Consider the following 26,055-nt stretch of genomic DNA (forward strand, 5'->3'; position numbering starts at 1 on the left):
TACCTAGGTACTGCTTAGGTACAATGCAGTGTACCACGTACAATGTACTGATGATCCCACTAGTCAAAGTCCTTCAAGTTCAAGGTCATGTTAAGCGCTGCTAAGCTTGCTGCCGACGATGCTTACTTCCAGTGGCATGGATACCTAAAGGTACCAGGTGCTACGACGCCCTCACAGTACTTCAAGCTTTAGGCGAATGGCACTACCCTAGTGACCGATCCTGGTACCGGTATACCACCTTAACTGTGTAGCGGCTGGTTAAGTAGCACGGAAACTGGCGCACTACTATGACATTCAATGCCAGTGTGTCAATCATGATGACTGGATCATCGGCGGACTTACTGAGACGGGGGTCAACCAGCAGGCTAAAGTCTCTAGCGGCCTCTCGTGCATCCTCACCACTGGCACCATTGACCCTCGCTGCACTGCAATCCAATCACGCTTCTGTTCTGTGAGAAGATTTGTCCGTCCTCCTCCTCCTCCACCCACTCACCGCACGATCCGTTGTCCATCACACACTGGCATCGTCTTTCCACAATCTCGACTTTTTCCCGCCACTGATAAGCTCGATTTTGCCGACCGTCTCCTCTTTCCGCTGTCACCATGCCCCCATATGGCTTAGACTTGTCATGTTCTGGTTGGTTTCCTTCGGATTTTCTTTTCACACAAAATGTCGCGTGTTCAAGCCTTGATACCACAGCCCTCAGCTACACCAACTACTCCAAGCCACCATGCGATAAGGACGTCGCACGACAGTATGGTCGTCGCCTATCGTTATAAATGACCTGCTGATCCTGCTGACCTCACCACCTGTTTTTCTTGTGCTCCTCCACTCGCAGATCAGATCAGTCCCTGCGAGAACATACCTGGTAGATATACATGGACTATGACGAGGTGCTCCCGGGCACGCGCCGCCTTTTTGATGCTGAAGGATCTCCTCTTTCGACCGAGTTTGGGTTGAAAAAGCATGGCGACCTTGTCTTGGTCCCTCAGCCGACCGAGTCACCAAACGATCCTCTTCACTGGTCGTTGCCTCACAAACTATGGCACAGTTTTCTCGTCTGCTACGTGACCGCTCTGACGGCGGCCACTTCAAACGATGCAGGGGCAGCTCAGTATAACGAAAACCTCGAGCTGGGTATCAGCTATGCCTCTTTCAATACAGGGGCGGGCATTTTGTTCATCGGGATTGGTTATTGGACTCTTCTGTCATCCCCTGCAGTGTACCTGTACGGACGGCGAATCTTGTATCTTGTTGGTATGCTTTTTGGTGTGGCCGGGAGTATCTGGTTCGCCAAGGGTCAGTCCACCAGTGATGCTCTCTGGAACCAACTCTTCGTCGGTGCCTCCGAGTCGGTGGCCGAAGCAACGGTGCAATTGTCGTTGATGGATCTGTGGTTTCAACATCAGCGCGGTTCAATCCTCGGTGTTTACGTGCTGGCCACCAGTATCGGAACATACTTAGGTCCATTGATTGCCAGCTACGTTGCTGACAGCAGTCTCGGTTGGAGATGGATCGGCTGGCTCGGTGCCATCTTCAACGGGGTGACCTTTCTAGTTCTCCTCTTCGGCCTGGAGGAGACTAGTTTCCGTCGTGAACGGTACCTCGTCAATGATGGCGACAGGTATCTCATTGACGGTGTCAACCGGGCCCACAGTGAGAGATCTGCAAGTTTGGCAGCGGACGTGGCAGATAAGGAAAAGATTCCCGGTGATGCTGAGCGAGCACTTGCGTCTGACAGCCTGGAACAGCATCGCGGCACCGGCAGAGACGAGAAACCCAAGTCATATTGGCAGCGCATCGCCATCATCACTCCCGCCCCGAACCTCCGAGGAACAGGTTTCAAACAATATTTCCAGCGCCTGTTCCATACACTTCGCATCTTCACCTTCCCTGCCGTCATCTACTCTGGCTTGCAATGGGGCGCACAAGATGCCTGGTTGACATTCTACTTGACCGTCGAAGAAGATACTTGGTATGAAGCACCATGGTATTACACTGATGCTGAGGACGGCAACATGAATGTAAGCAAGCAATCCCCAAGTCCGGTCAAGGGCCTAGAAACTGACTTTTATGTTTCGCTAGATTCCAACTCTCATTGGAGCAGTGATTGGCTGTTTGTACGGCGGCTGGCTGAGTGACAAGTTCGTCTTGTGGATGACCAAGCGAAACGGCGGTGTCATGGAAGCCGAACAACGCCTTTGGCTCATGTTACCTTGCGCTTGCATTTTCCCAACAGGTCTTTGGATATTTGGCATCGGAAGTGCTCACGGCTGGGCTTGGCCTGCACCATATGTCGGCCTCGGCTTCATCGGCTTTGGCTGGGGCTGTGCTGGAGATCTCAGCATGGCCTATCTGATGGACGCCTACCCAGACATGGTGCTCGAGGGAATGGTGGGCGTTGCAACGATCAACAACACCATCGGGTGCATCTTTTCCTTTGTCACGTCCTATTGGCTTGATGCTAGTGGTATTCAGAACACGTTCATTGCTATTGGGGTCTTGTCGTTTGTATTCATCATGACTACTGTACCCATGATCATTTGGGGCAAGAGAGCTCGGCGCTGGACGAGGGACAGGTATCAAAACTTTTTGCAGATTCGTGATGGGTTTGGGAACTGACCGTCAGCCTTGACTGATTTACGATATACTACAAACTTGTATATGTCCTCGATTTAGCGAGTTTGAGCGATTGGAGGTATATTGGAGTTATTCAGATACATAACTATGCATAGATGCATTTTCCTAATAATGTGAGCTTTCCTAATAAACCAGAAGCTTTTCTCATAAATGTCGGCCTCGGACTTCATGCAATCGCAGCACCACCTGGTGCCAGTGCCAGGAGTCGGGAAGCACAAGGCAACGCAAAAGACAAGGCGAGGCTGAGCTACCATTTCGTGCCGTATACTCCACAGAAATGCACAAACGGTCAAGTACAGTTCTCCTTAGCGCAGCCCGCTTTCCTCCAATTCATTTTGAGGTGCGGAACCTCAACTTGAACCTCAACTACTACTTGACTTGCTACCAATTCGCCGTTGCAACAATATCCCAACTATACACTCGGTGGTCCAGGACACAATCCTCCTTCTTACCCGTCCTCGCTACTTGAGCGTGTGTCTCTCTCAGAAAGAAGTCTATCAGCATGCGATCAACCCTCCCTCTTCGTGCCGGTGCCGGCTCAGGCTTGTGAGTTCACACCACACCACCCATTGACACACCCTTGGGCAAGCAAAGCAGCTTGGACGTCTTCCAGTCGACTCTGCGTCTACGTTTACACCTACGCCTCCACCTCCACCTATATCCCCGGCATGCCCTGACCCTCGGCTTGACGGATGATCACAACTAGACGGACTTGAATGCAAGCGCAGGGCTCAAGAACCGGCGTGTCGTCACGCTCTACCCTCATGGCACTCTTTCCCAACGTCCTCGTCTTTTCAGCCATATACACACATTTCAAAACATCCCCTCTTCTTGCTAACCAATTCCACAGTCTCAAACGTTCCTCATACTACAACCCCGACTACCGAGCCGGAGCGGCCTTGAACCGCGCCCGTCGTCCATACCTGTTCAAAAACCTGATTACGGGAGCGTGTATCTTTAGCTTCGCTATTGGTGTTTGTACGTTCCCCTTTCCCAAGCCAGGCCTCTCCGCTCAATCACGCACCTTCAAACGCTAACATTTTCGAAACTTGAACGCTATAGTCGCATTCACACTCAAAGCCGTGGGACAGGATAACTTTGAGGACGTCGTCGTGCCGGACGCGCCAGCGCCAGCAGCGGCCCAGCAACAACAGGCGCCCAAGGCTCCTAATGCGCAGGCGAATGGGATGCGGTCGTAAATATACCGAACATGGAACGAGAAACATGGAACGGGCGGCGACAGAAAACACCAATATATTCTGAAGAAGACATCCGCTGGGAATAACTACTAGTTCTTCCAGCGCGACGCAAAAACTGATCGAGGCCGGACCGGTCGGTCGGACCTTTGAACCCTCAGCTCTCTCCACTCTCCTGCTCAATTTCCGGACTTCAGTCGCCAATGACTATGACAACGCAGACATACCGTTCAATGGCTTCTAGTCACGGAAGACTGCGGGACACAGAAAAACATGTTATGGGTGCAGAATACTCAGCTCAAGGCCAAAGAATCAAAAGCCAGTGTAGTGTATACTACTACCGTATACCACAGAACAAACAAGAAAAAAGCATGAGGTCGTGTCGTTCGGAGGTACGCAGGGAGTCGTGACATCTTCGCAACTTGAACTGTTTGTTGGTTGGTAAGGATCAAGGCCATCTCAGGCATGGGAATGCCACTGGCTTGCTTAAAGATCTCAGTCTTGGATCTCAAAACTTGTTGAAGCCATCCGAGTGAAGATCAAGCATGGGAAAAACGCAGCCGAGGTTGTTCCCTTCTGAAAAGCATCTGAAGTCTGACGACTGCCACTGTTATAGTACTGGTAATGGAGAACTTGGACTTGAATGGCTGCACAAGAGGCGAAGCGGGCGACATACCTAGGTACTGGGTGCAGTGCGCGGTACATACATACTAGTATATGTCTATATTTCGAAGGACCATTCGCGATAGTCAAGTTGTGGGAGATTTGAATTTGAATTTGTACATTTACTATAGTAGTATTTACCATGACCATGACCATGACCGTCAAACCGTCACCATCAATTCATAACCAAAAAGCAGTGGGCAGTCCTCTCTCCCTTTGTGCAAAAAGCTTCCGCTCCAAACTTCAAGGGGATATCTGTGTCTGTCTCGGTCTATCGAATACTAAACTTTCCCGTGGCAGCAGAGAACCCCGATCCCGCCGTGGCCGCGGTGGTGATGCCGGAGTCCCTGCCCTGCTTGAACGGGGAGGACTCATTGTTACCGTTGCTGCTGGTATTGGCACCAGTAGTAAATCTCGAAGACACCATCTTTTCCGGACGCGCCGACGTCGACCGTGGCGGTGAAGCTGCAGCTGCCAATTGGGCACGCGACGTGAGCGGCGACGAGTTGAAGTCTCGATGCATATTGTCCTTTGTAGGTTGTTGCTGTGGTGGAGGATCCTCAGCATGATTGTTGCTGCTGTTGGGGTTGTGATTATTGTACGCGATGCTGTCCGAAGCGATATGAAAGTCGCGGCGTGCGCCGGGATTGGGAGGCACTCTCCGTGTCTCGAGAGGCGAGCTGGAATGCTGTCGGTAATTATGGACATTGGAGCCTCCGCCACCATATTGGGGCTCCGTTTTCGTCGTGCTACTGTGTTGTTGGTAATGATGTTGTTGCTGTTGTTGTTGATGTGGGTCGTCATGGGGGGTGTTGAGGGCCGAGGAGAGCTGCGCAGATGGGTCGACGATCGTCGAGGCCGAGCCAGCGGGTTGTGGGTTCTCCGTGGTGCGTTGTTGGTTCGCGGGCGTGAGGAACTCGGCCATTGGCGACCGGTGGATATTGTTGTTGGTGATGTTGCTGTTGGAATTCCGCCGACTGAGTCGGTGGATGGGATGCTGTGGGTTGGCCCAGGGCGTCTGTTCGAGGAACTGCTCTTCGGCCTGTGGGCCTGATAGCTGTGTCCCTGAGACAGGGCCTTGCATTTGTCTCTGCGGGAGCCTCGTGGGTCGGGTCTGAGCAGCTGAAATCTGTTCAAGGCAAAAACCATATTAGCGACTGACTCCAATCATACACGCAATATCAGGGTCTCGAAACATACACCCATCTTCTGCAGGTCATCCTCCACATCCTTCTGCTTTGAAGGTTCCAGCTCTGGAGCAGCCGGAAAGCCAACATATTTGGCAATGCCTGACAGAATCGACACTTCTTTGTTGTATGCGGTTTGTTGTAGGATTTGCTGGGAACGTTTCTCGGGAAAGGGAATGGTGAAATTCGGGACCATCGAGTCCGTCTTGAATCTGTCGCGTTGGATGCGGTAGAAGTGTTCGCTGATGCGCTCCAAGTACTTCTCTCGGATGTCCCGCACAGTCTGGAAATACTGACTGTGTATCTGGCTGCGTTCTGCCACAGCCCTGTTCTTGAGCGCCCCAATCTTGTACACCAGAAGCTTTTGTTCGACCTCGAACTTTTCGTCGCGGTACTTTTTCACTGCTTCGAGCTGTCGCAATAACTCTGGATGGCATGGTTTCGGCTCGGATAACAATGCAAGTTCATGATTGATGCCTGCAATCTTTTCATCGTAAAGTCGATCTCTCAATGCGGCGAAATGCTTCTCCAGTGTCGTCAGCGCTTCCATGGCCGCCATTCGTTTGGCCTGTTCTTCTTCAGTCTTGACCGCAGCCTCCGCGTCGTTTTCGTCTACTGCGTCAGTATCCTCGGCGGCCTCGGCGTCGTCTTCGGTTTCTGCATGTGGTTCTTGTATCACCTCGCCCTTCGCTTTGCGCCGCGGCCGATTTCTGGTCTTATCCTTCGAATCCTCGCTGGTGTCAACCTTTTCAGCTTCTTCCCGGCTTTCCGTCGGCTCTTCAGCATCCTCGGTCTCGTGTTCTGGCGCGGCCACTTCTGCTTCTACTGTTGCTTCTCGGGTAGGTTGGTCGCGACTGTCCCCAACTTCACTCTCAGGGTCCGATTTCTCGTCCTCACTTTCAGGGGACGTGGTTCGGCGTCTTTGCGAGGTAGGGGCTTCTTCAGCATCTGATTCACTTGTTTCTCTTTTTCGCTTGTTTGGAGAATTGGCTCTGGCTCTATTCGTTTCATCTTCTGCGTGCGGTTCGTCCTGGACGTCTGGCCCGTCGCTAAGTGCGCCTTCGATTTCCGAGTCTGGATGCGAGGATATAGGCGAGGACACAGCGCTTTCTGTTATGCTCTCGATTTCTGGACGCATGTCAACATCCTCTCTGTGGGCTAGTTTGCTAGGACTGATTTGTAAAGGCTTCTTTCGACCAAGGTTATCGGGTGTGACTTGAAGCCGCTCAGTCTCGGCCTCTGAGTCGACTTCAGGCGCTTTGGCCGGTTGTATGGCTTCATCTTCAACATCATCCAGATTGTCGTCTAGCTCGCTAAGACTGCTCGAGCGGTCATCGTCTGAAATTGGTTCTTCTTTTGCGGCGGTCGCTGTCGCAACGTTAGAGAGGGCCAGAAGCGAATCGGCTGCCGAGTCCATTCCGAAAAGTGGTTTTGGTAGGAGTGAGGGCGCAGGAGGTAGGAGAGGGCACTGAAGTAGGCAGTCCGTGGAAGGTGGCCAGACCCGGACACTGTCACGGTCAGCGCAAACTCTCGACATAGACAGAAAAGGTGACCGTGAAGGAGGAAGCCTTCACTGAGCACCGATGTGACATACCGTTATGGGGCGAGTGAAAGCAGTTACAGTAGCATGGTTTTTGGACGCGAATCTCTCTAGCGCTCAGTGACAGCAGATTTGGCAGTCAAGCTTCAATTCCCCGCGTAATGTCACCCCGTTGAACGGCTCTTGGAACAATCGTGACACAGAGTCGCAACTGGATAACGGACTTAGAGACTGGTGACTTCGATTTGCTGGAGATTGGAGGTGGGTTGAGGAACAGGTCCGATGGCTTCAACAGCAGATGGTGTTGCGATTCCTTAGCAGAAGAGAATGTGCGCATGGAGGTCGAAGGCCGCTGGCTGCAACGCTCGACGGCTAAAATGCGTGCCTAGGGAACTGTTTCAAGCCTTGGGCACAACTGCAATTGAATACTACAATGTTGGAGGGTGGAATGGTAGATTGTCGAGGGCAGCGTGTTGGCGTCGTGGAGAAATGAAGCCCCCCAAACCGAAAGGCGCATCGCATGGAACCGGCGCAGGCAAAGGCACGAAAAGCGGCGATGTCATCCATTGCAGTTCAATTGCCTTTGCAGCAGCACTCGCCCGCCGTATTGTTACTATTGGGACAGAAGTACAGCGCAGTAGCATCAACACGTGATGGAATTGGAGAAGATGGCGGAGTTAAGCATCATGCAGGCTCTCTTATCTCCATCATCGACCAATCGACTTTTTGCCTTGTGCAGTCGCCGGAAATTTTTGTATACGCAGGTTTCGGGCTGGAGGCTGAAACTCCATAACATTATCCAGACTCACACCCCGATGCTAGTAACATTCATCATGGGGAAGAGAAAACAGGCCGACTCTCAGTCGGGGACCTCCGCGACCACTCCAATCCTCGCCAAAGACGCAGCAATAGATCCCAGCCTCGCGTCGCTATTTGCTTCCAGTGTATGTTCCTGCTCTTGAGTACGCTGAAACTGTTCCTAACTCTTGAGGTCAGGCCGGGCCAGTCAAGGTTCCAGCGAGGGCTGTGTCGTCGACGAAACCAGCTCCTGTCCGAAGAGAAGCTGCCAGCGACGATGAGACCTCTTCTGGCGAAGACGATGAGGATGACTCTCAGTCCTCAGATACATCTCCCGATGGTGCGGCTGAGGCATCAATAGCCGCCCTAGCTGCTTCCACAGCCGAGAGACCCCGGAAACGAAGACGCATGGCCGACGCAGAGGACCTTGAGGCATCGTATTTCCACCGTTTGGAGCGAGAAGAAGAAAGGGAACTCCAAAAGTCCGCCGCGAAAACGGAGAATACTGAGGGGGATTCAAGCTCAGAAGAAGAAGAGGAGGACGGGGATGCAACATCGTCCTCGGACAGTGATGATACATCCACCGGCCAACCTGCAGTTGACGAAATTCCGCGCCATGAGATCTTCGACAAGAAACTGAACAACGCAGATAAATCGAAGAGAACAGTGTTTCTCGGCAATGTGTCGACGGATGCTATCAAGCTAAAACGTGCGAAAAAGATACTGAGCAGACATCTGCGGTCTGCATTGAAGACCCCTGCTCAAGGTCCGAGATTAGGAAAGCTGGAGTCACTCCGCTTCCGCTCCACAGCCTACCACAGTGATGCGGGCCCAAAGAAAGCAACCTTTGCAAAGAAGGAGTTGATGGATGAGACCACTCCCAGCACCAATGCTTATGCCGTGTTCACCACGGAAGAGGCTGCCAAGCACGTTGCGAAAAAGCTCAATGGCAGTGTCGTTCTTGATCGACATCTTCGGGTGGACTACATGGGAAAGCCTGCCGAGATCGACCATAGACGCTGTATCTTCGTTGGTAACTTGAGCTTTGTGAGCAAGGAAACCGCAGGAAACGATGAAGATGACGAGGCGAAGAGACGGCGAGCCGCGGCCAAAGAACCGGCCGACCCTGAAGAAGGCCTATGGCGCACTTTTAGCAAGGTTGGCAAGGTTGAGAGCGTTCGTGTTGTCCGAGATCAGGAGACCCGTGTGAGCAAAGGTATTGCCTATGTCCAGTTTGAGAGCGAAAACAGCGTCGAGGGTGCTCTGCTTATGAACGACAAAAAGTTTCCGCCAATGCTGCCTCGAAAATTACGGGTCATGCGTGCACGACGCATGCCGTCCAAATCCAAGCCGCCTACTGCTGGATCTAAGTCGAGGTTCCCTGGCGCCGGCAGGGACAGGAGGTCCAGTGGACCGGATCGCAAAGCAGGATTTGTTTTTGAAGGTCATCGTGCAAGCAGTACATCCAAAGGGACCACTGGAGGCCACAAAAAGAGGCACAAGAAACGGCCGACCACGAGGAGCAGCCGCCGCGGAGCAGCCTTCAAAGCTGCAGGTGGAAAGAAGAAGAGTGAAGGCAAGTCATGACCATAGCGAGTCAATGGATGTTGTATTCTGGACGAAGGAGGCCTGGTGAGAAAAGTGAAAGCCAACTTATTGTTAGCACCCCACATTCTGTAGACGATGGACAACGGTATACCACAATTTGATCTCTCTGAGCTTGAGAGAGCGTACATTGTTCCGATTTCGACGAGGGAGTGCTGTGCTCTCCTTGGTTGATTCAGCGTAGAGACCCTCAATAGACGTTCGCCTGCAACCTTGTATCACTGTAGGTGACGCTCATCACCAGAAGACCTTAGTCAGCAACGTGAACTGGCCCGGAATAAAATCAGTCAAAGCGGCATGTGTGGCCATCCCTTCCGAATACTTTCGCCTCCCTAAATAAATTCCTTGAGAGATACTTCACTTTCGAAAGCCTACGCTGGTGTCGTAGAGTTCTTTGCTGGTGATGATCGCAAGGCTGTTCTAGGTCAGCAGCGTTCTGTTTGGTGCTGTCCCGTTCCTGCAACATGGTGGTTGGGAGCAAACGGACAGCTGCAGACGCGGGTCTCTCCCCAGCGGGCTCGAAACCTGGGCAGCCTCATCAGAACGCCAACGATCTGTCCACGAGGCACTCGCCTCAGGCAAACCATCCACGATCTCTCGAGATGCAGAAAGGATCCGGGCAAGGCAATAACTTGCAACCCGGACGCAAAGGTGAGGATCAAGGGGAATGGTCAGTGGCCGAATCCAAGTCGTCACGAAAGAAGAGGCGTAAGATCGAGCAAGACCAAGACCCGAAAAGTGAACCTAGCATTGCTTTCCTTGACACCAAGCCTGCCAGAGTACAGCTTAAAGCGTTGCAAGATCTTGTTCTGTATGTTTTGGCCGATGGGGTCGCACCGACGTGGCTGGCGGTGAAGAACGTCCGCCAAATCGAGAAAGTCGTTGTCTTGATGATCCCTGGTCTAGACCGAGACTTGATAGAAAAGTCCGACATATTAACCAAACCTACAAATGATGGGGGTAGTCACTCCGGAGCTGCAGGCGACCTGAACCCTAAAGTTGCATTGAATGGCCAGGACAGCACAGCAGAGGACAGTACCGGGCCATCGACCACCTGCCCTCCATCAGAAGAGACCAATTCACCAGCGACAGGAGGAACCCCTTCACAACACGAATTAACGCGCCGTCTACTCCAACATGTCTTCGAAGTCAAGGCGCCCGGCGACTCTCGGGCGAACAGAGTGCACTCCCCTCTCCAAGGGATGCTGATCGCACCGCTGCGCGAAAAGGATAAATCAGAGGGCACATACACCAACAAATATGAGAAGTACTTCCAGTCCAACCGGACTTCAATATCCGCCTTTGTTCACTCGGCCGAGGAGCTTCGAGAAGCCGAATATCCCGTCCATCAAGCAGCATTCACCGACCCCAAGGACGCGCAGCTCGAGAAAACAAGGAGAAAGCAGACATTTCAATCAAGCTCGGCGGGATGGGTTGACACTGATGTCTCGGTGTCGGAACCGAGCACAAACAGCAACACCTCTTCGCGATCCGACGATGACGCACTTACCCAAGGTCTCAAACCGTATGCTGTTGACTGTGAAATGGTGCTGACTGAAGACGACAAACACTCGTTGGCCCGCATATCGGTGGTGGACTGGCACGGCAAAACTGTCATGGACAAGTACGTCAAGCCGGCCCTACCGATCAAAAATTACTTCACGCAGTACTCGGGCATCACGCCGCAGCATCTCGAAAACGTGACCACCACGCTTGAAGACATCCAGAAGGATCTATTGGGGTTTCTCGGCAAGGATTCAATCCTGCTGGGACACTCGTTGGAATCAGATCTGAACGCCCTAAAACTGACGCACCCTTTCATTGTCGACACGAGCATCATCTACCCGCACCCGCGAGGCCTGCCGCTACGGTCGTCCCTGAAGTTCTTGGCCAATAAGTATTTGAAACGTGAGATCCAGAAGGCGGGCGCTGATGGGCACGATTCAGTCGAGGACGCCCGTGCGGTGCTCGATCTCGTACGGCTGAAGTGTGAAAGGGGCCCGAAATGGGGCACGCAGGATGCCAATGGTGAGAGCATCTTCCGCCGAATTGGTCGGTGTGTGCGTCCCGACGGGTCTGGGAAGTTGAGGCAGACGGCTATTGTCGAGTACGGCACGCCTGAGAGAGGATTTGGCAAGGACGCCACGTACAAGATTGCTTGTAATAGCGACGATGAGATTGTCCAAGGGATCCTGCGTGCCGCCCACGGAGACGGAGTCGGGGACGGTACACTAGAGGTCAACGAAGATGGAAATGATTCTCAACAGAATCAGAATACCGATATTGCCACAACAACGGCTCAGGATCACAACGAAATCAAGACCAGTACCACCACCGATAAACCTTGCCAAGCAGCTCCAAAAATCCCACCTGGTGGCGTCGACTTCATCTGGGGCCGCTTCCGTGACCTCGAAGCCGTTCGAGGCTGGAACACCCCTCCGGCTCCGCCGGCACTTGACTCGAAGGACAACCAAAACGACAACAAGAACACAAACGACATCTCTCACCACGATGAGGCACCAACAACAACCACAAATGAAGCTGACACCGGCACCAGCATCGGCACTGGTGACAAAGACAAAGAGAATTCAACCTCAACCTCGACTCCAACGTCGAGTGATTCCGATCCCCTGCACGTCGCCGCAACTAACACCCTCACCCGCCTTCGCAACTTATTCGCCTACCTCCCACCACGCACTCTCCTCGTCGTCTACAGCGGCACCGCGGACATGCGGCCCGTACTGGAAATGCAGCAGCTACATGCACAGTATCGGCGCGAATTCAAGGTGAAGAAATGGGACGAGTTGAGCGTGCAGTGGACGGACGTGGAGGAGCAGAAGTTGCGGGGCGCGGTGGAACGGGCGAGAAGGGGGGTGGGCATTCTTGCGATTCGATGAACGACAACAGTTCAAAAAGAGGGTGTTTGAGCGGTGTGTGTGTGTGTGTGTGTGAATAGACATTCACCTTTCATTAGACACGGACACACACGGGCATGGAGATGGAATAGACATGGACATGGACATGGACAGGACGACATCGAGATCGATGCTCGCCGATGCACTTTCTCTTTCTTATGTCGTAGATCGGCGATATCAATGTACGAATGGATCATTAGAGGTTTGTGCAGGTAGAAAAACACCGCCGTGGGCATAAATTGGATGGACATAGAGCCGCAGGGTTAATTCAACCCGTCTATTCTAGAGTATGGCGTGTACAGTACGAGGTCAGAAACCTCTCCGGATTTCATGTCAGAGTCCAAGTTGTACGATTCCCATTTCAAGCTTTTTGCCCTTTCCATTCCAGGCTTTTCAAAGTCTATGTATGTAGATAGTGATGACATTAGAGCGACCGGCTTATCCTCAAATGCCCCGACACTGACCACCGGAGCGGACAAATGAGGTTTGGCCAGGCGCACAAAAAAACAGAGTTAAAAGGATAAAACTGTAGCACACGCTTTATTCAGTCCTCTCTCAAAACCCTGGGGCCCTTCTTGGCGCCGGCCTTTCTCTTCTTCTTGTGGCCCTTGTCAAAGGCCACGGCACTCTGATGGTCTCGACCGACATTGTCCAGGTCTTTGACCTTGTAAATTCGGATGATCCAGTTTTCGCTGGTGAAAGCTTCCTCGAGAGTGCTGAGTTCGGGGCCCTGGGCGGGGAGAGAAGAGCCTCGGACACGGTCTTGAGCTTGACCAGCGGGGAAGAGCTGGTTGTAGTTGTAATAAGACATTTTGTACCTGTGAGATTGAAACCCTGTTAAACTTCTGCTCCAAAGCCACAATGCAAACACGACAGACAGAAACTTACATCAATGAGTTCTTCATGGCCGGAGTCGCTTGGTCATCGACTCTGTATTCGCCGCGGGCGGTGAAAAAGTCTCGTTCTCTCACCTCCTCCGGCCAGATGCCTTCGGCGATTCTGACCATCCACAGGAATTTATTGATGTCGTCGCCACTGTATCCCAGGAGACCGCCAAAGACCACCAAGACATAATCGACGTCGTGTTGTCGGAGGATGGGATAGCTGACTTCTTCTCTGGAGCTCATTGCTTTGCCGACCGTAGCAATATGCGTGTTGTTCCAGGTATTGTTGTCCACAAGGGTCGGGCGGTCGGCCATACCCCCAATTTGATAGCCGTAATCCCACCACGACATGATTCGCGCATCATATGGTGTATTTTGTCTCAACCAGTAGTATGCTTCGCGGTAGTCGTCGATGATGTGCTGCGACCCATCAGGGAGACGTGAGGCCAAGACGACGGACGGCGAGGAGTACGCATTGGACGTGACCCAGGTACAATGGGCGACAAACAAAAGCAGAAAGCCGGTGATCATGGAAGTGATGAGTGATTTCGACATCAGAGAATAGATTCCCACAACAGGATTCCGGGTAGACCGTAAAAATGGGTTTGCTGTCACCTTTGATGCCTTGGCTGAGCCATTGGTGTCGCCGGGCGTGTCGGCTACTGGTGTCTGAGCGTAGAGATAGGTGTCGAGAATGTATGAGAGAGCGAGTGCCGCGGCGCAGCACACCACCGGTGTAAGAGTCAGCATCAGCCGAACCATGACACCGGCAAAGTAGCTTGCCAGAACAGCATAGAGAACGACAAAAACGTGCTCGTCCTTCAAATTCCGGAAGCAAAGGTAAACTCCGGCGGGGAAGAGCCAGATGAGCATGTTCAGGTCGAAGAAGAATGCTGGCCACGCGGTTGGCTGATGCTCCGACACAGAGGCGATGATGGGAATATGGATCTTAGCGTAACCAGTGTCCCACAGGGAGTAAAACCGCCCGCTCCATGGTGCAATTATGCCAGAAGCAGTCAAAACAACTAGGCCAACCACCATGATGACGAAGATGGCTCCGCCCAGAGCGATCAGTAGTGTCTGGAACTGCTTTCCTGGCAGTTGGTCCCTTAGGAAGTTGAAGAAGCCAACCAATTGAAGTAATCCAAAGACTCCAAGGGCTGCCATATGGTCGCTGCTTCTGACTGGGAGGAAGCCGACAAAAGGGATTTGCATGCTCGCCAACGTTCCCAACGCATACCAGGTCGAGTAACTGATGTAAAGTCTCGAGCTGTAGCGACCCATAAGAATGAGGGTGAAGGCATGGAGAGGGATGAGGTTGGTGATGAAGACATAACCACCCCAGGCCGACACCATGTATCCGTAGAACAGAGCAGCCAGCGCTCCCCACATGATGGACCCGTTCTTGACTGCTTTGATCCAAAGAAAGAAGGTGAAGACAAGCAGGAAGATAGCAATAGCCTCGTTGTCATAGCTTCCCGCAACAGATCTTGAGATATAGCCGGGGCTGATACCCATAAAAGCCGCAGCTAACAGACCCGCAGATGGCGAAGAGGACATTTCACTTGTCAACAGATACATGGCTAGAGCGGTCAGGCCGGAGAAGCCGGGTGCCAGGAGGACACAGATGTTCCGAATGTCGACGGGCAAGGATAATAGCCGCAAGATGTGATATATGACGCCGGAAGTGACCATGAGACCAGGATAGAGTGTTCCGCCGGTAACTCTACCCAACGGGTGCCATGTTCCTATGCACCATCAGCGACAGTTCACTCACGCAAACAACGGGCCACCTACGGTCATCGAACCAATCCCAGAAGCTGTAAAAGCCATTCTTCACAAGGTATTTTGTTGCTCGGAAATTGAACCACGGATCAACTAGAGAGGACTGTCAGACTTCATTCGCGGGTGCGGACAACCTGGCGTCGTCGGGGGGTCATGTTGGGGATAGAGACGGTGGACTGACACTCGTGTATTATACTTTCGAAGCCTAGACATGAAAGGTTAGCCAGTGTGCCTATGGCTTTCAGTATGAGCGTCTTTGGTGAGGTCCTTACGAATGACACTGAACAGACGAGCGGATACTGCGGCGGCCGCAATAGTGCATAGAATGATGATGCGTAGCAAACCCCTCGTGCTTTTGCTGGTGCTTCCCCGAAGGAAAGGATCTAGGGGAGTTGAAGCGGCCATGATGGCCAGGAACCTAAGACAACAACAAGGCGACGAGGAAGAGGAGGAAGATTCCAAACATTCACGAGCTGGACCAGAGGCACTGGCAGGTCGTCCAAGTTGATTGCGCAGTTCACGACTCGATCCCGCAACGTCTCCAAATCCCTGCCAAGACGGACCCCTGTCGCTCCGCCACATGCTTCAGCCTCGCGCAGCCTCGCGGCCCTGCTGACGCGTGGCAGGCAAGCGTACCTAAGGTACCTTTACGATGTTCTATACTAATAGAGTACAATTGCCCTTGTGTACAATCAGGCGGATCTGACTATTTACATATGACTTTTATCGAGCTCATTAATGAGGGCCAAATTTGGCGTTATAGATTCATTGCACATTCGAGAGAAGAAGGGTTACATCCCTCAGCAGTAGGTGATAGTTGTTACAGTTTCCATCGACAAGTTGAGGGCCGGCTACCCCAATGCACTTGTCCCTTGTTGTTGGATTGTGCTGCGTATAGATTGGATTGCAACAAGGACCGCGTAAATGGCATTGCAACCTGAAAACACCGGAAGCGCCTGCGTTCGGATCGGCTGATAATAGCCGCCTCACTATAGTCCAACACGACCATGCATAGCCGTATCCGCAGCGAAATACTCCCACGCTCGTCTGCCCCGAGTCTCGGCTGACAGACCTGGGTTGCCAGAAACCGGCGCTGGAACAACAGATTGCCTTCTTCCTGGTAGCTTGCAACGCAGTGGTCGGAGACCCGACCTGCTTCTAATCATGTCGGCATTTGGCCACTCCGAGGGCGGCGTCCTCGAGCGGTCTTTGCCCCGTCAGCAGAGGCTACCAGGCTCTCGAAACCTCATAAATCTTGCAGCTTATCACTGCTAAAAGGCGTTGAAATGGCTGTTCTGGCGCTTGCCTCACTCATCAGCCCATTTGTCGAGCCATGTCGCAACATCTGTTTTGTCTCCCTCTACAGGCTTCCTTTCTGGCTCATCGTCCCAATCTAGGAGCTTATCCACTTCCGACTTTTCTTTGGTTTTCCTGTTGACAGCCTTGCCCTTCTTCTCTGAGTTCCTGCCCGATGCCTTGGTGTCCCCTGATAGCTCAACAATGGTAGTGGATTCCTCGGCTTCGGTTCCTCGGATAGAATTGGGCCCGACCTTTGCCTTGGACTGGATATACTCAGCGCGGGTCTTCTCACCCTCCTCAATGTCCTGGTGGTTGAAGAAGCGTTTAAACAATTCCTGGATATAAGGTCTTGCGGTGAAGTAGGCGAAAACAATGAGGACAAGCCAGATGTAATCTTGTTTGTCGAGAGAACCCTTCTGCATGTATCTCTGGACGGCGTTCAGGTGGGAGAGATCCCTGGGCGGCGGAACGTAGTCAACCATGGTTGTAGTAATAGGAGGGAGGCTGCTTGGATGTTTGGAGACGATGATCTTGCTGGGAGACTCCTCTCTCGCTCGGGACGCTATGGGTTTGGAGACTCGAAGTCAACGATGGAGGAAGAAGGAGGCAGAGCAAGGACGGGATCCAGAAGACGCAGACTTGGTCTTTTCATTTATTGACAGAAAATGCGTCTTTTACGGACGCAGAATGTCAATAATTTCATCCGTGCAGGCCGGCGGACGGCGGGCAGCGGGCAGCGGGCAGCCTGGCGGAAGTTCGGCTCAATAACAACATCAACTCGAAGGTACTGAAAGTTGGCGCCGCTTTAATGCTGATTACAAGGAGGGCTTAGTAAGGCTGCGTTCTCAGGCACTGTGAGGCTTCCACTCACTCGAGTGCTACTACTACTGAGACCATCCTCTATAGAGTGACATTCTCATTCAGTCCTTTGGACTCCCCTTCATCCCTACTGTGTAACAATGTATACATGCCGCGTCCAGCTGTGACTGCCATGTTTCACACAAATCTCATCAAGCATTGTGGAATCAGCCACACTATCTTCCCAAAAGACTCGCGGGATTCCTGCGCTGCAGTAACCTTGACGCACGCTCGACGTGTCCGCAGAGACAGGTGATACCACCACATCATTGTCCTACGTGGTTGGTCCAGGATTCATTCGATGGCCAGTCCTTGTGCGACATCACGTCCTGCCGAAATTCCGCTCGAAATAGATTGACTTCTATTGTCTGGTCGCTGAAAAAGATGGAGTACTCTCCTGCATGTGCTGGCGCAACAGTACACAGGACCCATGTAGAATTGTTGTGGAAATGACCTCGGAGGACAGCAGCCTGGTCCAGTCTCGTACATCGGCCGCTCCCTTTCTTTGACGCCTGGTCTGTACAATTGTCTTGCACTACCATTACAAATGCATCGCAACGGATGCACCTGCCCGCGCCCTCAGACCCAGCACGACGGTGAGTGTCCACGGTACTGGCAAGCTGATTGTATAACAAACAAACCTCATTCTGGCCCGAGACATGAGGTAATGAGGTGGTGTCGTCGATTTCAGTACATACTCCTTTATCAAAGAACCCTTCCTCAGACGAGGTATCTTTACCCTGCTCTCCCCTCTACCATACACTTTTGCAAACATGCTCTCTGCCTTCGGCCGCAGCGGCCTTCGGGCATACAGTCTCCTGGTATTACTCGGTTCTCTGAATTGTCTGCTTGCCTTCAAAATCACAGGCGCTACAGGAGGAGTGGACTCGACAACTGGGGCGAGGCCCCTCCGCACTGAGATCGGTCAATTTTCCACCTCTGGCGTACCGTTCGATCTATTCGTTCTGTCCTTGATCGCTTTTCAGGCTGTCAATCAGTCGAACCCTCTATCGTACTTTCAAGTCTCAGGTTCGATCGCGCTTTTGGTCTACTGAGCAAAACTTACAATCCGCCAGGTATCCATGGCTTCCCTAGGATTCCCTGGGACGGCGTGGTAGGTACTGGTAGCTACCCAGGCTTCTGCACCCATGCGGCAACCCCATTTCCGACCTGGCATCGGCCATACATGGCATTGTTTGAGGTAGGAACAATGGAATTGGGAAAAGGGCGTGAGCTAACTAGTGAGCAGCAAGTACTCTGGATGCATGCTCAAGATATTGCAGCCACTTTTCCTTCAAGCCAACGTACCGAGTACCAGAATGCAGCTCTTAGCCTGCGTGTGCCGTATTGGGATTGGGCGATTAACCCAGCCTTGCCTGACGTGGTCACACAGCCACAGATATCTATCAATACACCCAGCGGTCGCAAGACAGTCAAAAACCCGCTCTACAGCTATGTGTTTCAGTCAGATGCTGCTGGAAATGGGTTCCCCTCTTCGGATCCTGTAAGATAATGACAATCACTCGTGAGCCTGGAAGCAGAACTAACTAGACCTTACAGATGGCCAACTTTGGGGAGACCGTCCGCTGGTGGAATACAGCCACACAATCGAGCAACCAGAGTGCGGCGAATGCTGCCTTGATGGCCAATGCCCCGACGTTCGTATATTCCATCTGAGGCTTGAGATGACCCTAACGTGACGAACGATAGGATTTTGTCACTGACGTACCAGCTGTTCACGGCCGTGACGAACTACACGTATTTCTCGTGTACATGGCCTGGCGGTCAAGGGGGTGTTGCCAACAACATCGAGGCAATCCATAATAGCATTCACAATAGTGTTGGAGGCTATGGCCACATGCAATTCCCAGAAGTAGCAGGCTTTGATCCTGTTTTCTGGTTGCATCACGCTAATGTGGATCGCCTTTTTGCCATGTGGCAGGCATTATACCCTGACAGCTTCCTTGTCCCGACCGTGAACGCGTACGGGTCGTACTACGAAGGCGTTGGATTCGTTGACTCGGGAACAAGCGGTAAGTGTTGCACAGACACGCGAAGCCTCGGCGACTGACATGAAGCAGCATTGGCCCCGTTCCACTCTGATGATGGCAGCACCATGTTCACCTCAGATGCAGTGCGATCTATCAAGACGTTCGGTTATAGCTATCCTGAGCTGCCCGACTGGGAGATGAGTGCTTCACAACTTGCGGCCAATGTTCGAACTTCGGTCAACATTCTCTACAACCCAATATCGAACTCGACAACAGCTCGCAAGAAGCGCAGTCAGCAACCCAGGTCAGCAAACCTTGCAGATTCGTTCGGAAGCGTAACTCTCGATCTGGCCCGACGCATGAATGTCAACAACCTAGGCCGACAATGGTCAATTGCAGTGCTAGTCGACCGCTTTGCGTTTGAAACGAGCTTCTTGATCGACTTTTTCATGGGTGAAGCCCCAGCTGACGTGCCAGCTCGGGTGACGGCCAAAAACCTCATCGGGACATACGCTCAATTTGGTCCTGCGAATGCAACCCTCATTCATCCAGACGGCTACCCTGGGGGCCAGGTGCAGGGTGAGATCTCCATGACTCATACTCTCGCGGCGGGCGTTCTCCGAGGTGTTCTTCAGGACCTCTCACCACGATCGGTCGTTCCTTTGTTACGCATGGGACTGAACTGGAAAGCGCGCACTGCTGCTGGTCAAGACGTACCCCTGAGTGATCTTTCTGGTCTCGCCATCTCTGTTTTCAGCAGGTCCCTTGTGCCTACCACTTCGAGAGATCGATTCCCCGTGTACGGAGCCGTTCAATGGCAGGACTCGGTCACCGAGGGCAAACCCCAAGGTGCAGGGCGGACTTCTGCGTATGCATGACCAACCCGGAGGGGACAGGTCGTTGTGTGTCTGGAGCCAACTGCTTGAGGAGCAGTTGTAGTTAATGAAACATGGAGAAATGGTTGAATTTCGTGCTTGGGCGGAAACCTTGAACAAAGAGCTGATTTGCGTGGACAGAAGACAAAAGATCTGAAGCAGCATCAGCGGATAGAGTCAGGCCTTGTGCATTGCATTCTGGGAGGACATGACTGAGCTTGGTTAATCTGAGGCGCTGCTGGCCTTGCTGGCCAGTTGCTAGGTGACGTGCTTCAGCTTTATCGCAGTCATAACGATTTGACTGTCTTTTTGTTTTCCTCCCTGCTTACATCTGCCCACCCAGGCGGGTGGTTGGGTGGCTCTCCTCGCAGTAAATGTACTCTCGTGCCCGCCCTTCACAACGTGCGGGATCACGCTCTTGTCAACAGAGTCACTGCTCGATAGACAGGTCGCCGACCCATAAGTATAGTCTAGGAAATCTCACTTCTGGCGAGGCTCGGTCCGTATAGTGTGAATGATGCCTTAGTCAGCCCTGGACATAGGCACTAGACCCAACGCAGGAGTTGTGCACTGAACGAATAGCGATTACGAGACTTTTCTAAATCCTGAGGTGGACGGTACCCGTAGAATAACCTGGGAATCATCAAGATCTCAATGTCGAGAATGCAGTGGCTGACTCTGGTGGTCAAGGAAGCACACCTCCAGCCGCTGTGGTTGTTCAGAATCTCTGCCAGTGTACAAAGTGGTATGGCGTGCCAACAATAGGCGGTGGCCCGCTGGGTTTATTATTGAGTGCCCACAGGCTGGCATTTATAACGCCATTAGGTTCGCTCCAGGCTACAGCCGGTGCCTGGCGGATTTGGTGGGCAAACTAGAGGGTGATTCGAGCATTCCATGGCTTTTGATTGACAGCTCCATTCAGGCTTGACACGTCGTCCACTCGGGGGCAGGCTTGTCCCCTGTTTGTGCCTGGCTTGGTCCCCGGTCGCTGCTGACCCTGAACTCCTTCCGCCGTCTCCACAGGCTGATCTTAAACAAATAATGCCATCACTTCAGCCCGTGAAAGGAGACTTGCAGCCGGTTGCATGCGCGTTTGTTGTTGTGACCTTGAATCATCAAAGAAAGGCTTCTGTATTGTTTCAGAGTCACCAGAACAGTGTTCACTGCTATCGTCACTTCCAGCACTGTGGAAAGGATTCATGCGAGGTCTCATCCTCGCGCTGCGGCCGTCAACATCACCCGCGCCGCCGTTACGGCCAGAGTCTGAACTCTCTCTCACCAGCGGCTCAGACGTGTCATGAGGAAGAGATCTCATCTCTCCAGGGCTTCTCCGGTTCCTCTAATCTCAACGACACCAGAAAAGCTACACCACCAGATTGGTACGCAATTCCCCTAGGCCTCGAGAACCTCGCTGCGTGCTTTTGCTTCAGCTGCGCTTTCCTAAAGACTACAACTCGAACCACGCTGACTCTCTCACTCGGCTAGGAGCAACCTCACCTCATCTTGATGCGACCTCGAATCACAACATGCCTGAAGTCCTTGGAGCGCTGAAGGAGCAGAACCATCAAGATGGCATGCGACACACTTCCGGAAGGGTGGCCAGCGCCTCGCGGATGCGTTCAGGTATAAATTGTGATCACTGCTTCGTTGCGACGCTCGCCAGCTAACGCACTGATTTAGTCATGTCGTCTTCCGAGGCCTCTCCTTCCCCTGAACCGGCCCCGTGGTCTTCGGCGATCGGGCATGCCGGAACTGGCAAATCAGGCCGCGTGATTGAGAGATTACAGGGGGACATAGATCGACAACGCCGGGAGAAACAGTTGCTCCAGACACGCTACGAGGAAGTCCAGAAGGCGAATGAATTACTCGTCTCACGAAATCAGTCTCTCCAGGATCGCAATAGCAACTATGAGCAGTCCCACGAAGCCAATCTCCGACAGCTTGCAAGAAAGGAACGGCAGGTTGAGGAGCTCCGTGAAGAACTCAGAAAGGAGAAACTCAAGTCAGCAAGGGCAGAGGAACAGGCTGAGGCCGCAGCTTCAAGCGAAGAACATTGGCGTAAGGAAGCAAGCCAGGCAAAAGCATACGCTGCACAGAAAGAAACCGAGTACGAAACGATTGTCGCATGTCGGAAGATGGACCACGATCGCCATCAAAGCGGCCTGGACAAAATCAGATGCGGCTTTGATAGCCTTCTTCGCCGGCAAGAGGACGACTTGGAGAAGCAGAGGAAGCTGGAAATCATTGCCGAGCAGCAACGCCAAACAATTGCCCAGCTCGAAGAACTTACCAAGAAGTTAACCACAAATTTCCGGGCCTACAAACACGAGATCGACACCTGCCTTTCCCAACTGCGAGACACAGCGCGCAACAACGACCAAGCTATCGATCAGAAACTGGACGAGTTGACCGAAGTGACGGGAAGAATGCGGTGGGTTATGAACCTGGACAGTATGGTCAACTATTCTGGGAACGTGGGTCTGCCTGTAGCTGACAGTCAGCGTATGCTTGCCAACCCTGCTTCGGGCACAAATGGATGGCACACGGGCCCAAGAGAGCGGAGTCTGAGTCCATCCAAGGGGAATCGTCTTACGAAACACAGGCGCAAGGATTCGGTAAAGGTGCCGAAATGATCTGGACATTGATGAGTACACGAAGTGATGACATAAACTGCATGATCAGGCCAGGTCCTGTCACCTAGACAGACATATTCTAATATATATTGTAAGCGAAATAACGTGGTGTCACTTTGAGGGCCATCTTCCAGTGAACGCGAGATGGCCTAATGTGAATTTACATTTTGGCTGTTATCGCGAGACGTTAAACCTATAAGTGCTTCCCACCCATCCCTAGGACATTTACGAATACATTGACCGCGCTGGCGCCAACCCGAGTGTCGGCCACCAGCGAGAGCCGGCCGCAAGTGACCAGGCTGGAGCTCAACAGGAATTGCCAGACAATGAGGCGGAGGAAGAAAGCGACGCCGCTAACAGTCCTTCTTTGCACATAGAGGCCTCAGTATAATTACAGGAGTAGTAGGAATTGTTCTTTGTGTACATAGAGGCCGCCATATGGATACCGTAGGCTTTATTCCATTACAAAGATCGCCGCCCTAGGTTCTTCGACAGTATAGGGGCTGCAGATGCGGTGTACATTGTACATAATAGTCAATCACTCCATTGTACGCTTGTGGATGATGCAACGCTCTGTCAGAACCCGCTTCACACCTTTTGTGCGTTGCCGTCCACCCGTATTACTGTCTCTACAACGCACTATTCATAGCGGGCGTCAACAAGTGAATGAGGTGAAAATTCCGCCAGCAGTGAATGCCACGGGCGGCCGCAGGCAATTCACTAGCAGCGTTGTAAAGTAGCACAGTGGTAGCAGTCAGCCGCACGAGGCTGAAGTGCCCCCCTCGGACTTTCGGTGAAATATTAATCCGACCTCAGCCTTCCCTCTTCTTCCTCCTCTCGCCTCAAACCCACCAGACCACATCCATTGTGACGAGTTTGCCTCTTCATCTCTGATCATTGCTTTTCTGCTACTTGTATCTTGTTGATCTTTCTCCTTCCTCCTCGGCCGTCGAGCCGCAGGCGCTCGTACAGCGCTGCGCAGGCCAAAATGGCGACCAAGAAGAAGGTTTTCGTGGGCTCGGTGTATGAGTTCAACCAACTCGGAGTAAGTCCCCCACATCTATAACCGTGGCTACCCTGCTGACTATATCTCTAGGCCGACGAACTTGTGGAAAGATTTAAGTGCGTCTCGTACCACATTAGATCCACGAATTGCAATCTAGACCAGAAAACTAACCTTGCTTGCCCAGAGATGCCCATGATGACCCTGATGACGCGCCATTCGTCACATACGATGCAGCGAATAAGGTATGCAATGCAATGCACTCCAAGTTCCTGGAAGAAATACCCCTTGCTTTTTTCTCACTGTCAGAGCTCTCTAACTGGGTGTGCCAGATCTTTACCTCCGAAACCGAAGATAGAGACGCTCTGCCCAACCTGCTCACCACTGTTTCCGGTTACATTGAGAACCAGGAAAATACTCAGCTTGGCATCGACGATGAACCTCGCCTCCGACCCATGCCAGGCTGTGTCCTCAGTGATCCTATGGCTGACAACTCGTCTGATGACAACGAGCTGCTGGACTACCACTCGGACGAGGAATCTGACGACAATGAAGACCCTCTCCAGAGCCTTCAACATCTCACCGCCTACTGGAAACCACGTAGTGGCGACCTGGGCATTCTTCTCCCTGCATATGCGCAAGAAATCCGTCGGTTGACAGGCACAGAGATCTTTGTCGAGGTGGCGGAGAAGAGATATCGTTTGTTCCAGGGCAATTTCAAGCTCGCTCGCGAGAAGCTCCTACGATTGGAGCCATTGTTGGTACGTTTAATGAATAGACTTGATGCTCAGCTCACAACTAATGTTTGTCTGTGTTTACAGGAATCCTTTCAATTGCAACGCACCGGCCTGGCGCCCGTGTCTGCTGGAAATGTCCTTGTCTGGCCAACCCAGTACAAGGATGCGAGATTGCAGTTTGTCAAAATCACCGGTTCCCATCCTGCATACGCTCGTGTCATCGTCAACAAGTCGGAAACCACTCTCTTTAGGAACGTGATTGGCGAAATCCGTCTGATCAACTCTGCGTTTGAGTATGAAGCTCCGGGCCACCTCTATCGCAAAGGTGTTTCGCCTACCAGCCAAATCCAAGCTTCTAGCATCTGGGAGGGATATGTCTTCAAGAGCTTCGGCGACCCAAGTGTCATGAACCCCGTCATCTCGTCGAACCCTTCGTCTGAAAACAGCAACAGCGACAAAGGCACAGTCAAGGATCCGAATGAAGGGCGCATTGCTGAGTGGTCCACTGAGGTCGTTCCTGGTGCAGATCCAGATATCGCTCCTGAGGTCCCGGCAATCGAACCTGCATGGCATGGTCGTCGACGTATCATCTATGATACTGATACCGATAGCGATGAGGGTGGACGGTCGCCTGCATTGGCGAATGCACAGCTGGACGGACAACAGGACGATATTCCAGTTCCTGGCATGCCGCCACGCGCTACAACACCGAAGCCAACCTCGGATTTGTTGTCTCTTGTTTCATCTCCACCACGAGGAACGTCAACAAATGACCTCGAGAGTATGATTCGCAACGAACCAGCACAAGCACATGGGCTACTTACCAGCCTCATGGCAGGAGATGAGGATTTCTTGACTGGCGACGCTCCACCCTGGGCTGAAGCTATGGCTAGGGTAAAGGCTCAGCATGCCCAGGCCATCAGGGCAGCCTCCACTAAGTCTGCCGAGCCAGTTTTGCAAGAGAAGCTCGTGGATTTCTCTTCGCCAAAGAAGGTGTCTGAGCTGGTCTCATGCACTGAAGCTTTGGCTAAAGCAGAACCTCAGCATATCGAGGTCACCAAGGCACACTCCATTAAGGCCGCGACACCGATTCCGCAAGAAAAGCTGGTCGATATCTCCTCGCCATTGAAGGTTTCTGAGCCGGTCTCAAGCACCAAAGCTTTGGCTAATCCAGAGGCTGATGGCTCCAAGGTCATCAAGGCAGCCTCCACTAGGCCCGAGACACCGAAACCCCGAGAAAAGCTTGTCGATATCTCGACCCCAGTAAAGGTTTCTGAGCCGGCATCAAGCGCTAAAGACATCCGAGCGACCGGTTCTCTTGCAGCAGCCATGGCAGATCTCCACTTAGACGAACCCTCAAAGCCTGCTGCACCCAAATCTACCCTGTCAAATCCAACTTCTGTGAAGTCGGCATCAAGCGCTGAAGACATCCAAGCGACCGGTCT

The 26,055-nt window shown here is 52.5% G+C and overlaps 10 protein-coding genes across 10 annotated transcripts in view; 7 read left to right on the forward strand and 3 right to left on the reverse strand.

Moving 5' to 3' along the window:
* Positions 1-879: 879 nt before the first annotated feature.
* Positions 880-2,623, forward strand: HMPREF1120_07685 (serine/threonine kinase 16; the record flags this gene model as incomplete). Its single annotated transcript, XM_009161915.1, has 2 exons — positions 880-2,025; positions 2,087-2,623. The coding sequence occupies 2 exons, from the start codon at positions 880-882 to the stop codon at positions 2,621-2,623; spliced, it is 1,683 nt and encodes a 560-aa protein (XP_009160163.1).
* A 782-nt stretch (positions 2,624-3,405) lies between these two features.
* On the forward strand, positions 3,406-3,840 carry HMPREF1120_07686 (uncharacterized protein; the record flags this gene model as incomplete). Its single annotated transcript, XM_009161916.1, has 2 exons — positions 3,406-3,619; positions 3,704-3,840. 2 exons carry the CDS (start codon positions 3,406-3,408, stop codon positions 3,838-3,840), a joined length of 351 nt encoding a protein of 116 aa, XP_009160164.1.
* A 740-nt stretch (positions 3,841-4,580) lies between these two features.
* On the reverse strand, positions 4,581-7,737 carry HMPREF1120_07687 (uncharacterized protein). Its single transcript, XM_009161917.1, has 3 exons — positions 7,282-7,737; positions 5,701-7,195; positions 4,581-5,629 (listed from the first exon to the last, which is right to left on the reverse strand). The coding sequence occupies exons 2-3, from the start codon at positions 7,102-7,104 to the stop codon at positions 4,772-4,774; spliced, it is 2,262 nt and encodes a 753-aa protein (XP_009160165.1). The 5' UTR covers positions 7,105-7,195; positions 7,282-7,737; the 3' UTR covers positions 4,581-4,771.
* A 696-nt stretch (positions 7,738-8,433) lies between these two features.
* On the forward strand, positions 8,434-9,612 carry HMPREF1120_07688 (uncharacterized protein; the record flags this gene model as incomplete). Its single annotated transcript, XM_009161918.1, has 1 exon — positions 8,434-9,612. One exon carries the CDS (start codon positions 8,434-8,436, stop codon positions 9,610-9,612), a length of 1,179 nt encoding a protein of 392 aa, XP_009160166.1.
* Positions 9,613-10,094: 482 nt separating this feature from the next.
* Positions 10,095-12,527, forward strand: HMPREF1120_07689 (exonuclease; the record flags this gene model as incomplete). Its single annotated transcript, XM_009161919.1, has 1 exon — positions 10,095-12,527. The coding sequence occupies one exon, from the start codon at positions 10,095-10,097 to the stop codon at positions 12,525-12,527; it is 2,433 nt and encodes an 810-aa protein (XP_009160167.1).
* A 225-nt stretch (positions 12,528-12,752) lies between these two features.
* Positions 12,753-15,712, reverse strand: HMPREF1120_07690 (uncharacterized protein). The gene is made up of 5 exons (XM_009161920.1): positions 15,487-15,712; positions 15,396-15,419; positions 15,227-15,307; positions 13,434-15,177; positions 12,753-13,363 (listed from the first exon to the last, which is right to left on the reverse strand). The coding sequence occupies exons 1-5, from the start codon at positions 15,617-15,619 to the stop codon at positions 13,090-13,092; spliced, it is 2,256 nt and encodes a 751-aa protein (XP_009160168.1). The 5' UTR covers positions 15,620-15,712; the 3' UTR covers positions 12,753-13,089.
* A 148-nt stretch (positions 15,713-15,860) lies between these two features.
* Positions 15,861-17,261, reverse strand: HMPREF1120_07691 (uncharacterized protein). The gene has a single exon (XM_009161921.1). It carries the CDS (start codon positions 16,993-16,995, stop codon positions 16,522-16,524), a length of 474 nt encoding a protein of 157 aa, XP_009160169.1. The 5' UTR covers positions 16,996-17,261; the 3' UTR covers positions 15,861-16,521.
* An 883-nt stretch (positions 17,262-18,144) lies between these two features.
* On the forward strand, positions 18,145-20,240 carry HMPREF1120_07692 (tyrosinase; the record flags this gene model as incomplete). Its single annotated transcript, XM_009161922.1, has 6 exons — positions 18,145-18,400; positions 18,448-18,572; positions 18,621-18,875; positions 18,932-19,029; positions 19,082-19,404; positions 19,453-20,240. 6 exons carry the CDS (start codon positions 18,145-18,147, stop codon positions 20,238-20,240), a joined length of 1,845 nt encoding a protein of 614 aa, XP_009160170.1.
* A 1,679-nt stretch (positions 20,241-21,919) lies between these two features.
* On the forward strand, positions 21,920-22,870 carry HMPREF1120_07693 (uncharacterized protein; the record flags this gene model as incomplete). Its single annotated transcript, XM_009161923.1, has 1 exon — positions 21,920-22,870. The coding sequence occupies one exon, from the start codon at positions 21,920-21,922 to the stop codon at positions 22,868-22,870; it is 951 nt and encodes a 316-aa protein (XP_009160171.1).
* A 988-nt stretch (positions 22,871-23,858) lies between these two features.
* The window catches only part of HMPREF1120_07694 (uncharacterized protein), a gene marked incomplete at both ends in the record, with an annotated part of 5,153 nt that continues 2,956 nt past the window's right edge, over positions 23,859-26,055 (forward strand). Inside the window, 5 exons of the mRNA XM_009161924.1 lie at positions 23,859-23,915; positions 23,967-23,992; positions 24,061-24,118; positions 24,206-24,634; positions 24,695-26,051. Coding sequence (XP_009160172.1) covers positions 23,859-23,915; positions 23,967-23,992; positions 24,061-24,118; positions 24,206-24,634; positions 24,695-26,051 — 1,927 coding nt within the window. The remainder of the gene's footprint in view (positions 23,916-23,966; positions 23,993-24,060; positions 24,119-24,205; positions 24,635-24,694; positions 26,052-26,055) is intronic.

This window comes from Exophiala dermatitidis (genome assembly GCF_000230625.1).
Source record: "Exophiala dermatitidis NIH/UT8656 unplaced genomic scaffold supercont1.6, whole genome shotgun sequence".
Classification (NCBI taxonomy): domain Eukaryota; kingdom Fungi; phylum Ascomycota; class Eurotiomycetes; order Chaetothyriales; family Herpotrichiellaceae; genus Exophiala; species Exophiala dermatitidis.